The sequence below is a fragment of the Microcaecilia unicolor genome, chromosome 11 (assembly GCF_901765095.1).
Source record: "Microcaecilia unicolor chromosome 11, aMicUni1.1, whole genome shotgun sequence".
NCBI classification, from domain to species: Eukaryota; Metazoa; Chordata; class Amphibia; order Gymnophiona; family Siphonopidae; genus Microcaecilia; species Microcaecilia unicolor.
The window spans coordinates 100,219,206-100,234,481 of NC_044041.1; the positions used below are offsets into that span (position 1 = coordinate 100,219,206).

General features: G+C 42.6%; 1 protein-coding gene across 1 annotated transcript in view; it reads left to right on the plus strand.

The window, feature by feature from the left end:
* Positions 1-495: 495 nt before the first annotated feature.
* ACER1 (alkaline ceramidase 1) overlaps positions 496-15,276 on the plus strand; it is a 116,679-nt gene continuing 101,898 nt past the window's right edge. The window contains exons 1-3 of the mRNA XM_030219763.1: positions 496-569; positions 964-1,157; positions 4,079-4,182. Of these exons, the coding sequence (XP_030075623.1) occupies positions 1,133-1,157; positions 4,079-4,182 (129 nt within the window). The 5' untranslated portion in view covers positions 496-569; positions 964-1,132. The remainder of the gene's footprint in view (positions 570-963; positions 1,158-4,078; positions 4,183-15,276) is intronic.

Below are 15,276 nucleotides of genomic sequence, written 5' to 3' on the forward strand. Positions count from 1 at the left end.
TGCAGATTTTAAAAGCAATGCGTTCTTTCATTGGGAGCCAATGTAGTTTTTCGCGGAGGGGTTTTGCTATATCTGTTTTGCTATATTTCTCCTAACAAAAGTTCCTATTATTTACAGGTTCTGCTGTGACCAACCATCTATTAGGTGAATGGGAAGAAGAGAGAGGAAAATACCAGCTTAGTGTTTACTGCTCACTGTCCATGATGTCTCCATTGCCACAGCTGAGTCAACTCAACTGTAAGCTCCATGGAGCTTACAGTTCAGTTGACTGTAAGCTCCATGGAGCACGAACTGACTCTTATGTGTTTCTGTATAACACTGTGTACACCTTGCAGCACTTAATTGATGTTTAATGTCCAGTAGTAGTGATAGTGCTGGTTGTCACCCAACCAGCTGGAGCAGATCCAGCCTGGGCTGACACTTCCTGCATACTTGCTTGTGACATCATAGTGGGCAGCACCAAGGAGCTGGAGCAACCTCTTCACACCTGTTGTCTGACTGGATGCCAGCCCACAGCCTGCACGCCTGTGCATGGAAACAGGACAGAGTGATCGTTGGCAAGAGCACAGGTGAGACAAACTCTCTGAGCACCACTTGATGTTCACTGAAATAACCTCAGTGGATCCCTCAAAATGAGGAGTATAGAGGAGTAGTCTAATGGTTAGTGCAGTGGGTTCAATTCCCACTGCAGCTCCTTGTGGCCCTGGGCAAGCCATTTAACTCTCCATTGCCCCAGGTACAAAAAAAAACCAGCTTAGATTGTGAGCCCAATAGAGACAGAGAAAGTATCTGCATATAATACATGTAAAGCTAGTGATTAAAAAAAAGTTAACTTACTCCCTATTCCCCCCACCCCCAATTCAAGATGAAATAAAAGGTTTGTATGAGAGTATCCCAAGTGTTTTTAATAGACTCTCTCAGGTGAGATTGTCAGAGGGGTAGTAACTTGCAATTCTTCTACAGGATTCTAAGCCAATAGGAGGTGCCTGTATTAGTGACTAATTCACTAGATTCTAGGTAATCCTGGAATGTTTGGGACAGCAAAGCGGAGAGGATTCAGAAAATAGCCTGCAAAAGCGGAGAGGATTCCTAATATAACCTGACAAAAAGGAACTGCCTTCTTACTGGCATCATGTACTTACCATTGCTAGAAAACTGTAAGTAAACTTAAACCAGATAATCAATATTTTTTAAAAATCCCGTTACTTTAGTTGCATTTACATTTTTTTTCCTTCCACCTGTTGTAGAATTTAATTGATTTTTCACTTGTTCCAAAAGTACAAAGACTAGGGGACACTCAAGGAAGTTACATGGAAATACTTTTTAAAACAAATAGGAGGAAATATTTTTTCACTCAACGAACAGTTAAGCTCTGGAACTGTTTGCCAGAGGATGTGGTAACAGCGGTTAGTATATCTGGATTTGAAAAAGGTTTGGGCACATTCCTGGAGGAAAAGTCCGTAGTCTGCTATTGAGACAGACATGGGAAGCAACTCCTTGCCTTGGAATATGTAGCATGGAATGTTGCCACTATTTGGGTTTCTGCCAGGTACTTGTGACTTGGCTTGGCCACTGTTTGGAAAACAAGATACTGGGCTAGATGGACCATTGGTCTGATCCAGTATGGCTACTCTTATGTTCTTAATGGGCAGTTGACTCCGAGTTTAAATTTTTATTTAGTAACATACAGTAGCATAATCTCACAACAGTAGAATGTGTGCATTTCTGTGTCTATGGGTGAGTGTGTGTCAGAATCAGGGTAAAGCAAAAATTGACTTGGTTAAGGTGTGACATCCTACATGCTCCTTCGCTTCTACAACTTGCAAGGAAGGGCAGGAATAACTGGACAGACTGGATGGGTCAGTGGGTTGATTTCTGTAATCACCTACTATTTTATTAATTGCTGGACTATCTATAGGTTGGCCAGAGCTGGGCATCCAATTTTGGGTGCGGATCACAGATCTGCACATAAACTAAATAGACAATTATTAGCATTAACAAGCACATAATTGGCAGTAATTAGAACTTCTGCATGGATCTGCCCTACACTCTATTCTCTAGCATGAGCGCCTAAATTTCATAGCACGCAACTCTAAAGGGGGTGTGGCCATAGGAGAGGCAGGGGCAGGTCAGGGGCATTCCAAGCAATTAGGCACAATATTATAGAATACCTGCATTTGCCTGCCTAACAGCCCTCAGTTGAGTGTAAGCATTTATGCCAGCATTTGGCAGGCATTAATCCTTGTGCCCAAAATTAGGTGCAAAATGCACAACCTAGCTAGTATTCTGTAAAGGTCTTTCCATGCAGAATATAACTTAGCATGGATCAGCGCCACTTATTGGATTTCTCTCTAGATGTGCATCTTGCTGGTAGTGTATTTGTGGAAGTGTATGCTACAGTGCATTTGTAAATAGGTGTGGCATGGGTCAGTGTGTGTCTATATGGATTGTCACCATGCCTCTCTCCCGGGCCGAGGTCTCCTCCGCTCTGTCCTGTACGACTCCGCGATTCAACTCCAACACTCCTGGCTCGGTGAGATTCTCTTTAATAGCTCCAAAATATGGTCCAGTTCCAAACACAAACAGTTTATGGTTGCTGCAATTCTTCGAGTTCCTTTAAAACAGGTTTCCAAATAACAGCTTCCCCCTTATAGCTCCGTACAGTCCCTCTGGATCTGGAGCCAGGAGACACTAACTCCCTCTTTAGGTGCTGCCTACAGCAGCACCCCACAAATAACCAACCCCTCCCCCCTTTCCACAGTCTCCTGTGCCTGTTGTTTTTTCAGTTTTAGTACTTGAAGTAAACCTCCCCCATCCACAGGCCCAAAGCTCATGAATTCCCCCCAAAATACAGTTCTTCTGGAGATTAAGTTCTTTTAATATTGCAGTTCACTTCTTTTCCTTCACCTTTCACACACACAGAGGTTGAAGGGACCCCTCTCCCTCTACCAGCTTCTAACACCTGGATTCCACCCACTTGGGTCAGGTTTGAGCCGCACAGCACAAATACCAGCTTCAGGCACCGCTTCTGTAGTGAGCTTCACCCGGACTCCCCTGTTCAGACATCCAGAGTTTCTGCTATCAAGCACTCCTCCACTTCCCACCCAGGCTAGAAAATAAGGCTGTTATAAACCCTTTTAGCCTTTTTCCCTGTACTTGGGCCAGTGCACAGATTCAATCCCAGCTGCTTCTACCCTTGGTACAACTCCTGCCTCTGGCTGCCAGTCCATCAGCTCTTCTCCCTGTATATCCCCCAGCTGTTCCAAATCCTCCTGATTAGCCTCTCTGAACCAGTCCACACCCTCCTCACCTGGAACCTGGGACCTGTAGTTCTTACTCTCCTCCCTAATAGGATCTGGAGTTTTATGCAGAGGTTCTTGGGAACTGTAGTCTTCCTCCATCTCAGAGGAAACAAGATGCTTATATCTCTGAGAAGGGGTGGGCCATCTACCCCAAGGAACCTGGCACATGTAGATTACGTTTTCAGGGGGAACTCTTCCCTTCCTGCTCCTTTCCCTGGCAACTTCCTCACCTATTATCCTGGAATCCTGACAGGATATATGCAGATACATATAGGAATTATGCATATTAATGCATGTCTTTAGTGAACGTATGCAGATGAATCTGTATGTGTGTGTGCACGTGTGTAATTTTGTTTGCGTACATTTGTGAGTGAATCTTATGTGCAATATAGAAATGGGATAGGTTTCTATATAGCCTTCCTGTATTAACAGGTATTAGCTTCAGTAGCCAACACCTGACCTTGTGTGCTGATCTCCAGTTTGCTGTCCCTGTGCTTTGGGTAATAAGACACAGTGCTGACTGTCTGAGGATTGCATGTTTGTGTGTCATTATACAGCCTGGACAGATTTATTTGCATGCGTTTTATATGTGTGTAATCTTAGCCTGTACATATTTATGTGTGTGCATGCTTATCGGAACCTGTGCATATATGTAGGAATGTGTGTGTGTGTGCAGGTACTTGAATGATTGTAGATACAGGTATAGCAGGTTTTTACTTGTCTATTTTGTGCAACCATGGTGACAAGGGATATGTTTTTTTTCTCCTTTTGTACAGACAGTCAGAGGATGGAAAGTGTGTTTGCCTACCAAAGTTCAGAAGTTGACTGGTGTGAGGAGAACTTCCAATATTCAGACCAGGTTGCGGAGTATTACAACACGGTGAGTATACAATACACCAGCCAGTTACTAGTTTCCATCCCTTTGTGCACAAGACACTCAAAGCAATAATAATTTTGTGTTATAATGTTCTGCACCCCCAACTCAAGCTCCTGCCCCTTGGGCTGGAAGTGCTGTTGAAGTAGTCCTCAGGGCTATCCCAAGAAAAAGGGTTGGGCTGGGATGAAGGGAAGGGGAGAATGAGTCAAGTACGCTCTTATAATATGCCTATTGGCCAGTTAGCATGCTGAACAGACGACCTGCATTCTTCTCCTCCAGCGACAGGGTGGCACTGCAGTATCTGTCTGTCTGTGAGGTGTGTTAAGTCTTCTTGTTGAGGACCCAACAGAAGAATTGAGGGGAGGGGCCATGTATGATGACTTCTGGATGAAAACCAGCAAGGAAGAGAGGACATCTATGACATACCTAGAAATAAAAGGAAAAAATGGTTTATAAGAAAGAACGTAGGGTTCATGAAATATCTTAAATTTTAGGGAATTTCTATAATTTATGGTAAAAAAAAAGTACATTACTTCCCCCCCCCCTCCCTTAACCACCTCTCTTGTGTATCATTGTGATTCCATTAAACCCCTGTGCTGCCTTGGAGGAGGGAGGCCTTCCAAAAGGAGAGCATCACCCTGGTGAGGCTGGAAGTAATCCTGTAGACAGGACCAGCACACCAGGGAATGCAATATCCTCTCGCACCAAGGATGTGTCTCCAGGAGCTAGTGCCCAGGTGGGAAGAGTTAGGATGGCTGTTGTAGTTGGTGATTCGATTATTAGGCACGTAGATAGCTGGGTGGCTTGCGGACACGAAGATCGCCTGGTCACTTGTTTGCCTGGTGTGAAGGTGTCGGACCTCACACGTCACCTAGATAGGATTTTAAATAATGCTGGGGAGGAGCCGGCTGTCTTGATATATGTAGGTACCAATCACATAGGAAAATGTGAGAGAGAGGTTCTGGAAGCCAAATTTAGACTATTAGGTAGAAAGCTCAAATCCAGAACCTCTAGGGTAGCATTTTCTGAAGTGCTACCCGTTTCACGCGCAGGGCCCAAGAGACAGGCAGAGCTCCAGAGTTTCAATGCGTGGATGAGATGATGGTGCAAGGAGGAGGGATTTAGATTTGTTAGAAACTGGGCAACATTCTGGGGAAGGGGGAGCCTATTCCGAAAGGATGGGCTCCACCTTAACCAGGGTGGGGCCAGGCTGTTGGCATCAGCATTTAAAAAGGAGATAGAGCAGCATTTGAACTAGAAACTGGGGCAAGGCCGACAGTCGCTCAAAAGCACATGGTTCGGAATAAGGTATCTTTTAAAGATATCACCAAAACAGGGAAGATAGAGTATCCCGATAGGTTGCAAAAGAGACCATAGTAGATCAGATGTCCTTAAATAAAAATAAAAATCAGACAAAAGATTGCAAATTAATACTGTCGAGTTCTGAGTATGATGTAAATAGGAACCACAAACATAGTTTGAAATGTCTATATGCGAATGCCAGAAGCCTAAGAAATAAGATGGGAGAGTTAGAATATATTGCAGTAAATGAAAAATTAGATATAATAGGCATCTCTGAGACCTGGTGGAAGGAGGATAACCAGTGGGACACTGTCATACTGGGGTACAAATTATATCATAGTGATAGGGTAGATCAAATTGGTGGAGGGGTATGTTAAGAGGAGGGCCTTGAATCAAATAGATTGAAAATTCTGCAGGAAACAAAACATATCTTGGAATCACCAAATATCTCAAAAAAGATATAAAAAAATTGGAGAAGGTGCAGAGAAGGGCAACGAAAAGGATAAAAGGGATGTAATGACTTCCCTATGAGGAAAGGCTAAGATGTTTAGGGCTCTTCAGCTTGGAGAAAAGGCGGCTGAGGGGTGATATGATAGAAGTCTACAAGATAATGAGTGGAGTAGAGTGGACAGATGTGAAGCATTTGTTTACACTTTCAAAAAATAATAGAACCAGGGGACACAAGATGAAGCTAGAATATGGTAGATTTAAAACAAATAGGAGAGAGTTTTTTTCTTTACTCAGCGTTTAGTTGGACTCTGGAACTCGTTACCGGAGAATGTAGTGACAGCAGCTGGCCTTACGGAGTTTAAGGGGGGTTTGGACAGATTCCTGAAGGAAAAGTCCATTGAACATTATTAAATATATATTTGGGGGGGGGGGTTGCCAGGTTCTTGATGCCTTGATTGGCCGCTGTCGGAGACAGGATGCTGGGCTTGATGGACCCTTGGTCTTTTCCCAGTATGGCAGTGCTTATGTGCTTATGGATTGAAATTCCATGTGTAAAGGGGAAAAGAATAGTGATAGGAGTGTACTACCATCCACTTGGCCAGGATGAACAGACAGATGTAGAAATGTTATCGGAAATTAGGGAGGCTAACACACAGGAGAACACAATAATAATGGGTGATTTCAATTACCCTGATATTGACTGGGTAAATGTAACATCAGGCCATGCTAGGGAGGTAAAATTCCTTAACAAAATCAAGGACTGCTTTATGGAGCAGCTGGTACAGAAGCCGACAAGAGAAGGAAAAATTCTAGACCTAGTCCTTATTGGAGCACATGATCTGGTGCAGGAGGTAATGGTAGCATTTCTATAGCGCTACTAGACGTACGCAGCATTGTACACTTGAACATGAAGAGACAGTCCCTTCTCGACAGAGCTTACAATCTAAATAGGACAGACAAACAGGACAAATAAGAGATAAGGGAATTACTAAGGTGGGAATGGTAAAATAAGGGTACTGAACAAGTGAGTAAGGGTTAGGAGTTAAAAGCAGCATCAAAAAGGTGGGTTTTTAGCCTAGATTTGAAGACGGCCAGCGATGGAACTTGGCGTACCGGCTCAGGAAGTCTATTCCAGGCATATGGTGTAGCAAGATAAAAGGAAAAGAGTCTGGAGTTAGCAGTGGAGGAGAAGGGTGCAGATAAGAGAGATTTACCCAGTGAATGGAATTCCCGGGGAGGAGTGTAGGGAGAGATGAGAATGGAGAGGTACTGAGGAGCTGCAGAGTGAAAGCACTTATAGGTCAATAAGAGGAGGTTGAACTGTATGTGGAAACAGACAGGGAGCCAGTGAAAGTGGCTTGAGGAGAGGGCTAATATGAGCATAGCGACACTGGCGGAATATAAGTCGTGCAGCAGAATTTTGAACAGATTGGAGAGAGATGGCTAAGTGGGAGACCTGTGAGAAGCAAGTTGCAATAGTCTAAGCAAGAGGTGATAAGAGTGTGGATAAGGGTTCTTGTAGTGTGCTCAGAAAGGAAAGGGCGAATTTTGGTGATATTTTAGAGAAAGAAACGTCAGGTTTTAGCAGTCTGCTGAATATGTGCAGAGAAGGAGAGAGAGGAGTCGAAGATGACCCCAAGGTTACGAGCTGATGAGACAGGGAGGATGAGAGTGTTATCCACAGAAATAGAGAATGGGGGGAAAGAAGAGGTTGGTCTAGGGGGAAAGATGATAAGCTCAGTCTTGGTCATGTTTAGTTTCAGATGGCGGTAAGACATCCAGGCAGCAATGTCAGACAGGCAGGCTGATACTTTGGCCTGGATTTCTGGTGTGGAGAGGTAGATCTGGGAGTCATCAGTGTAAAGATGATACTGAAAACCATGGGATGAGATCAGAGTACCAAGGGAAGAAGTATAGATGGAGAAAAGAAGAGGTCCCAGGACTGATCCCTGAAGTAACCAACTGACAGTGGGATAGAAGTGGAGGAGGATCCACCAGAATATACACTAAAAGTACAATAGGAGAGATAAGAATAAAACCAGGAAAGAACAGAGCCCTGAAATCCAAGTGAGGACAGTGTATCAAGGAGTAGGCTGTGATCAACAGTGTCAAAAGCAGCAGATAGATCAAGAAGGATGAGGATAGAATAGAGACCTTTTGGATCTGGCCAGGAACAGGTCATTGGAGACTTTAGCAAGCGCTGTTTCAGTTGAATGAAGATGGCGAAAGCCAGACTGAAATGGATCAAGAATATCTTAAGATGAAAGAAAGTCAAGACAATTGCGGTGAACAGCACATTCAAGTATCTTTGATAGGAAAGGGAGGAGGGAGATGGGGTGATAGTTGGAAGGACAGGTAGGGTCCAATGAAGGTTTTTTAAAGAAGTGGTGTGACTACGGCATGTTTGAAGGCATCAGGAACAGTTGCAGTGGAAAGTTAAAGATTGAGGATATGACAGATAAAAGGGATGAAAGTAGGAGAGATAGTGTTAAGTAGATGGGTGGGAAAGGATCAGAGGAACAGGTAGTTAGTTTTGAGGAGGAAAGAAGATGTGCAGTTTCCTCTTCAGTGATTTCAGAAAAGGAAGAAAAAGAGGCAGTGGTTGGAGGGTTGAGAGAATGGACTAAGGGAAGGCAAGGTGGAGGTGACTTGGTCGAGAATTCAAGTTTAATCTTGTGAACCTTATCATGAAAGCACTCAGCCAGAGTCTGGGGAGAAAGTGAAGGGGGAGTTGGAGGTGAAGGCACTTTGAGGAGAGAGTTCAGTGTGGCAAAGAGGCGTTGAGGGTTTGAGCCAAGAGAATTTGTCAACTGGATGTAATAGTCCTGTTTGGCAAGTAAAAGAGCAGACTGGAAGGAGGTCAGTAAGAATTTGAAATGTATGAAGTCAGCATGGGCATGGGATTTCAGCCAAAGGCATTCGGCAAAGCGGGCACAGGAACGTAGGTAGCGGATTCTAGAGGTCAGCCAAGATTGGGGTTTGGTACGCCTTACAGAACAGGGAATGGGAGGAGCAAGAGTATCCAGAGCAGAGGAGAGAATAGTATTATAGGAAGAGACAGCCTCATTGAGAGACTTGGATAACATAGTGGTAGAGAAGAAGAGATTTGAAACACTGGAGGACAGAGTAGAAGGGTCAACAGTCTGAAGATTCCTAAATGTATTGGTTAAGATTGGATGGGACTGGGGAGGAGGGTGTTTAAGTGTGAAAGTTATCAGATGATGGTCAGACAGGGGAAGAGCTGAGGCACAGAAACTGGAGAGTGAGCAGTTTGAGAAGAGGATAAGATCAAGACAGTGGCCATTCTGGTGAGTGGGAGTAGTGGAGCACAGTTGAAGATTGAAAGAGGATGTTAAAGTGAGAAACTGAGAAGCATAAGAGTTAGAGGGATCATTAGCATGAGTGTTAAAATCCCCAAGAATGAGGAAAGGAGATGAAGGTGATGAGGCCGCTTGATAACAGTGATCATAATATGATAAGATTTGATATTAGCTTTGGAGTAAGTATAAACAGGAAATCCAATACGTTAGCATTTAACTTTCAAAAAGGAGACTAGGATAAAATGAGAATAATGGTGAAAAAAAACTTAGAGGAGCAGCTGCAAGGGTCAAAAATTTACATCAGGCGAGGATGCTGTTGAAAAATACCATCCTGGAAGTCCAGGCCAAATATATTCCCTGTATTAAAAAAGGAGGGAGGAAGACCAAATGACAGCCGGCATGGTTAAAAAGTGAGGTGTACGAAGCTATTAGAAAAGAAAATCATTCAGAAAATGGAAGAAGGAACCAACTGAAAATAGTAAGAAACAGCATAAGGAATGTCAAGTCAAGTGCAAAGCGCTGATTAGGAAGGCAAAGAGGGACTTTGAAAAAAAGATTGTGTTGGAGGCAAAAACGCATAGTAAACTTTTTAAACATATATTAAAAGCAAGAAGCTGGCAAAAGAATTGGTTGGACCGCTAGATGACTGAGGGGTAAAAGGGGCAATCAGGGAAGACAAAGACAAAGCCATAGCGGAGAGATTAAATGAATTCTTTGCTTTGGTCTTGACCAACAAAGATTTGGGAGAGATACCGGTGCCAGAAATGGTATTCAAAGCTGATGAGTCAGAGAAACTGAATGAAATCTCTATAAACCTAGAGGATGTATTGGGGCAATTTGACAAATTGAAGAGTAGCAATCTCCTAGACCAGATGGTATTCATCCCAGAGTACTGATAGAATTGAAAAATGAACTGGCGGAACTATTGTTAATAATTGTTAATAACCAAATCAGTTACCCAAGCAATTCACAAATTCTCCAATACTCATTGTAAACTGGACACCTGCCCCAGTTACTTACTTAAATCAGCACCCTATCGCTTCATTGATGACCTCACATCCTATCTAAACTGCATGCTCCAACAAGGCCTCTTCCCCAACATGGCAACATACTACTCACCCCTCTACCAAAAGACTCAAAGAAAAAAAAAAACGAGCGACCTTACCAATTATCGCCCAGTTGCATCCATCCCACTAGTAGTCAAACTGATGGAGAGTATGGTGACAAAACAGCTTATGGATTACATGGACAAGTTCTCATTATTGCATGATTCACAATCAGGATTTCACCCTTCCTATAGCACAGAAACTGTACTAGTCACTTTACTGGTCAAATTCAAGCATGAAATTGCCACAGGCAAAAGCATACTCCTCCTTCAATTCGACATGTCAAATGCATTCGACATGGTAAACCACAACATAGTTCTACGCCTCCTAGACCATTTTGGGATTGGAGGAAGCACACTTAACTGGATCAAGGGCTTCCTAAGCACCAGAACATACCAAGTTAAATCAAAAACAGACATATCACCACCATGGAAAGCAGACTGCGGAGTACCTCAAGGATCTCCACTCTCACCAATACTAGCCAAATCCCTATCCAACCAAAACCTTAATCCGTTCATATATGCAGATGATGTCACAATTTACATCCCTTTCAAACACGACCTAACAGAAATCACCGATAAAATCAAGTGCGGTTTGGACATTATGGACTCATGGGCAAATTCATTCCAACTGAAATTAAACACTGAAAAAACACACTGCCTTATTCTCTCATCCCAACATAATAAATATAAACCCACAACCTTAAACACCCCAGATCATTCCCTCCCTATCTCAGACAGCCTCAAAATACTAGGCGTTACAATTGACCGAAATCTCACACTTGAGAGCCAAATAAACTCCACCATAAAGAAAATGTTTCATTCAATGTGGAAGCTTAAACATATAAAACCTTTCTTCCCGAGAGATGTTTTCCGTAACCTAATACAATCAATGGTAATGAGCCACGCAGATTACTACAACGGAATATATGCGGGATGCAAAGAACAACTCATAAAGAAACTCCAGACAGCCCAAAACACGGCAGCCAGGTTGATCTTCGGTAAATCACGTTTTGAATCTGCCAAACCCCTCTGAGAAAAACTGCACTGGCTCCCTATCAAAGAACGTATCACCTTCAAAATCTGCACCTTGGTCCACAAGATTATCTATGGTGAAACCCCAGGATACATGGTTGACCTGATTGACATTCCAGACAGAAACAGAACTAAAGCATCACACACCTACTTAAATCTCCACTACCCGAGCTGCAAAGGTCTCAATTACAAACTAACCTATGCATCAAACTTCTCCTATATAAGCACACAATTATGGAATATACTCCCAAAGACTGTGAAATCAATTTATGACCACTTAGACTTCAGGAGATCATTAAAGACCTATTTATTCAAGAAAGCATTCCCCACCAATTCAACCTAGATCCCTCCAACCTGCAACACAGCAAACCACAAGCTGCACTGGACATCACATACTACTTCCTATCCATGATCCCTAGGCACCTGAACATATTAGTTTTACCTGACCCTAACTTCAAATTGTACCTGTTTCCATACCAGTCTAGGCGATCACCTTGACCGGCAAGATGTAAGTCACATTGAGCCTGCAAATAGGTGGGAAAATGTGGGATACAAATGCGACAAATAAATAAATATGATGTCATTTATCTTTACATTCGAGCGTGGTACCGGAAGATTGGAGGGTAGCCAATGTAACGCCAATATTTTAAAAAGGTTCCAGAGGGGATCCTGGAAATTATAGACCGGTTAGCCTGATGTCGGTTCCGGGCAAAATGGTAGAGTGTCATGGGATAGGAGGTAGTGTCCATTGTGGAGTAAACACTGGTTAAATAAAAGAAAATAGAGAGTAAGGTTAAATGGTTAGTATTCTCAATGGAGAAGGGTAGATAGTGGGGTTCCCTAGGGTTCTGTGATGGGACTGCTGCTTTTTAACATATTTATAAATGATCTAGAGATGGGAGTAACTAGTGAGGTAATTAAATTTGCTGATGACACAAAATTATTGAAAGTTGTTAAATTGCAAGAGGATTGTGAAAAATTACAAGAGGACCTTACGAGACTGGGAGACTGGGCATCTAAATGGCAGATGACGTTTAATGTGAGCAAGTGCAAAGTGATGCATGTGGGAAAGAGAAACCCAAATTATAGCTATGTAATGCAAGGTTCCATGTTAGGAGTCACGGACCAAGAAAGGGAATTCGGCGTTGTTGATGATACGTTGAAACCCTCTGCTCAGTGTACTGTGGTGGCAAAGAAAGCAAGTAGAATGTTAGGTGTTATTAGGAAACGAATGGAAAACAAAAATGAAGGCATTATAATGCCTTTGTATCTGTTCATGGTGCAACTACACTTTGAATATTGTGTTCAATTCTGTTCACCGCATCTTAAAAAAGATATAGTGGAATTAGAAAAGGTACAGAGAAGGGCGATGAAAATGATAAAGGGGATGGGACGACATCCCTATGAGGAAAGGCTGAAGCATCTAGGTCTCTTCAGCTTGGAGAAAAGACAGCTGAGGGGAGATACGATAGAGATCTATAAAATATTGAGTGGAGTGGAACGGGTAGATGTGAATCGTTTGTTTACTCTTTCCAAAAATACTAGGACTAGGGGGCATGCGATGAAGCTACAAAGTAGTAAATTTAATATGAATTGGAGAAAAATGTTCTTCACTCAACATGTAATTAATCTCTGAAATTTGTTGCCAGAGAATGTGGTAAAGGTGGTTAGCTTAACAGGGTTTAAAAAAGGTCTGGACTACTTCCTAAAGGAAAAGTCCATAGACCATTATTAAATTGACTTGGGAAAATCCATTGCTTATTTCTGGGTTAAAGCAGCATACTGTTTTTGGATCTTGCCAGGTACTTGTAACCTTGAATTGTCTGCTGGGCTTGATGGACCTTTGGTCTGTCCCAGTGTGCCAATTCTTATGTACTTACTTATGTACTTATGTGCTTATGTAAACCGTAAGATTGGCAACAAATCATATTGATGAATAAGGTTACTGAAGTATAATACTCTAATCAAGAGCAGAGGTTCTCAAGCAGGAACATGCATGATAGATGTGCATAGAATGGGGGTAGTGCATACTATGCATATTCATTCTGGGTAGTCTGAAAACCTTACCTGACTGACCGTGTGTGTCTGGAGGACTGGGTTGAGATCCCCCCCCCCCCCCCCACCCCCGGTCTAGAGATATCTCAGTTCTAATCTCCCTTTCCTCTTCCCCCCCTCCCCCCTTGTGACAAAATCGTGGCTGGTGGCTGTGAACCTTAACAGTGAGAAAGGGTACTGAGGTGTGATACTGTAGTCTAGAGAGAACTCAGTTCTAATCTCCTTTCCCTCCCCACGTCCATGTGACAAAATTGTAGTTCCATTAAGCTGTAGGGTTGGCAGTGAATCTTGGTGAGAAAGGGTGCTGAGGTGTGATACTCTGGTCTAGAGTGACCTCGGTTCTAATCTCCCTCCCCACCGCTTCCCCTACCCCAGTGATTTGAACATGGATCCTGTAAAAGATTACATTTCAGATAAAATCATCTATTTTCAAAAGATAAGTAATATGGCAGTGTTCCTTTTTGGGAGCCAAGAGATTTGTTAGAAAGGACTCTGGACACCTGGAGCCAATATTACCCATAATTTACTTTGGATGAGAAGCTTTCTGTTGGATGTAAAGGGGTAAATGAGGGTCAATAGCTCTGTACCAGGATTTCTATTGGCCTCGATTCTCTGTGGAGAGTGCTGAACCTTGGTTACATCACCTCAGTTAACGATTAACTACTTTTGTCCCATCTCTACCTCATCTTTCCTCAGAGAAAATCAGTAACATAATATAATATAGCAATTATATTACCAAGTAGCCCTCATATGATCAAGTAATGGTTAAAGCATCTGGCTAAAAGCCAGGGAAACCTGGTTCAAATCCCATTATGGCTTCTTATGATCTTGGGCAAATCACTTAACCCTTAATTACCTCAGATCTTTCTGCAGCATTTGATTTGGTTGATCACTCTTTTGATTCACTGTCTCTCAACTTTAGGTATTTCTGGCACTGTTTTCTTTTGGTTCTCTTCTTTCCTTGACAATACATCCTTTACAGTTGTCACCTCTTTTTCTACAGCACCAAGTTGCCCCCTAAACTGTGGTGTTCCACAGGGTTCTGTTCTTTCCCCTCTCCTTTTAAATTTATTTTTAAGTCCTCTTGCCACCCTTATTCAGTCCACTGGGGTATCTTTTCACTTCTATGCAAATGATGTTCTTCTCCTTTGTCCCATTAATCTTTTAATCCTACTTTTGGTCCATTAAATGATTGCCTGAATTTTATTTCCAGTTGGTTGACCAATCATAGGTAAATCCTTAATAAAGAGAAAACGGTTAGTTGCTGGTTTACTGGAGGACTGTCAATCCCCACAGCTCCTTTAAACCTCTTTGGGTCATCTATTCAACCAGTGGACCCTTTCTGATATCTGGGGATAATTCTTAATTACTTACAATGATATAACTAAATGCAGTAAATACTAATGCAGGATAAGGTAATCTAATACTAGCAAAAATTTGCACAAGTATGTGGCCTTTAGTGAGACATGGTTAAACTTTCAAACCAGTGCTTAATTTCTTTCATTGGGCTAAAACCAGGGGTGTGCTGGTAAATTGTTAACAGGGGGCTCTCTCTCGCCAGCAAAGTAAAAGAGAATTCAGGAGGGGCCCAAGCCCACATTTTGGGATCCATTTGTTAAAGTAGCCATGGAGAACCGGCTCCCAAAATTCTTAAAAACTTAACAAACGGCAATCGAGAGCCTGCTCCAGCACACCACTGGCTAAAACTCCATTTTTTTTGTGTGCAATCATTTAAAGTGCAACAGTGAGAAAAATATATATTTAAAAACTTTTCCAATTAGCCAGGATCAGGCCAGCACTTAACTTTCAAGTGTTCTACGGGGCCACCGT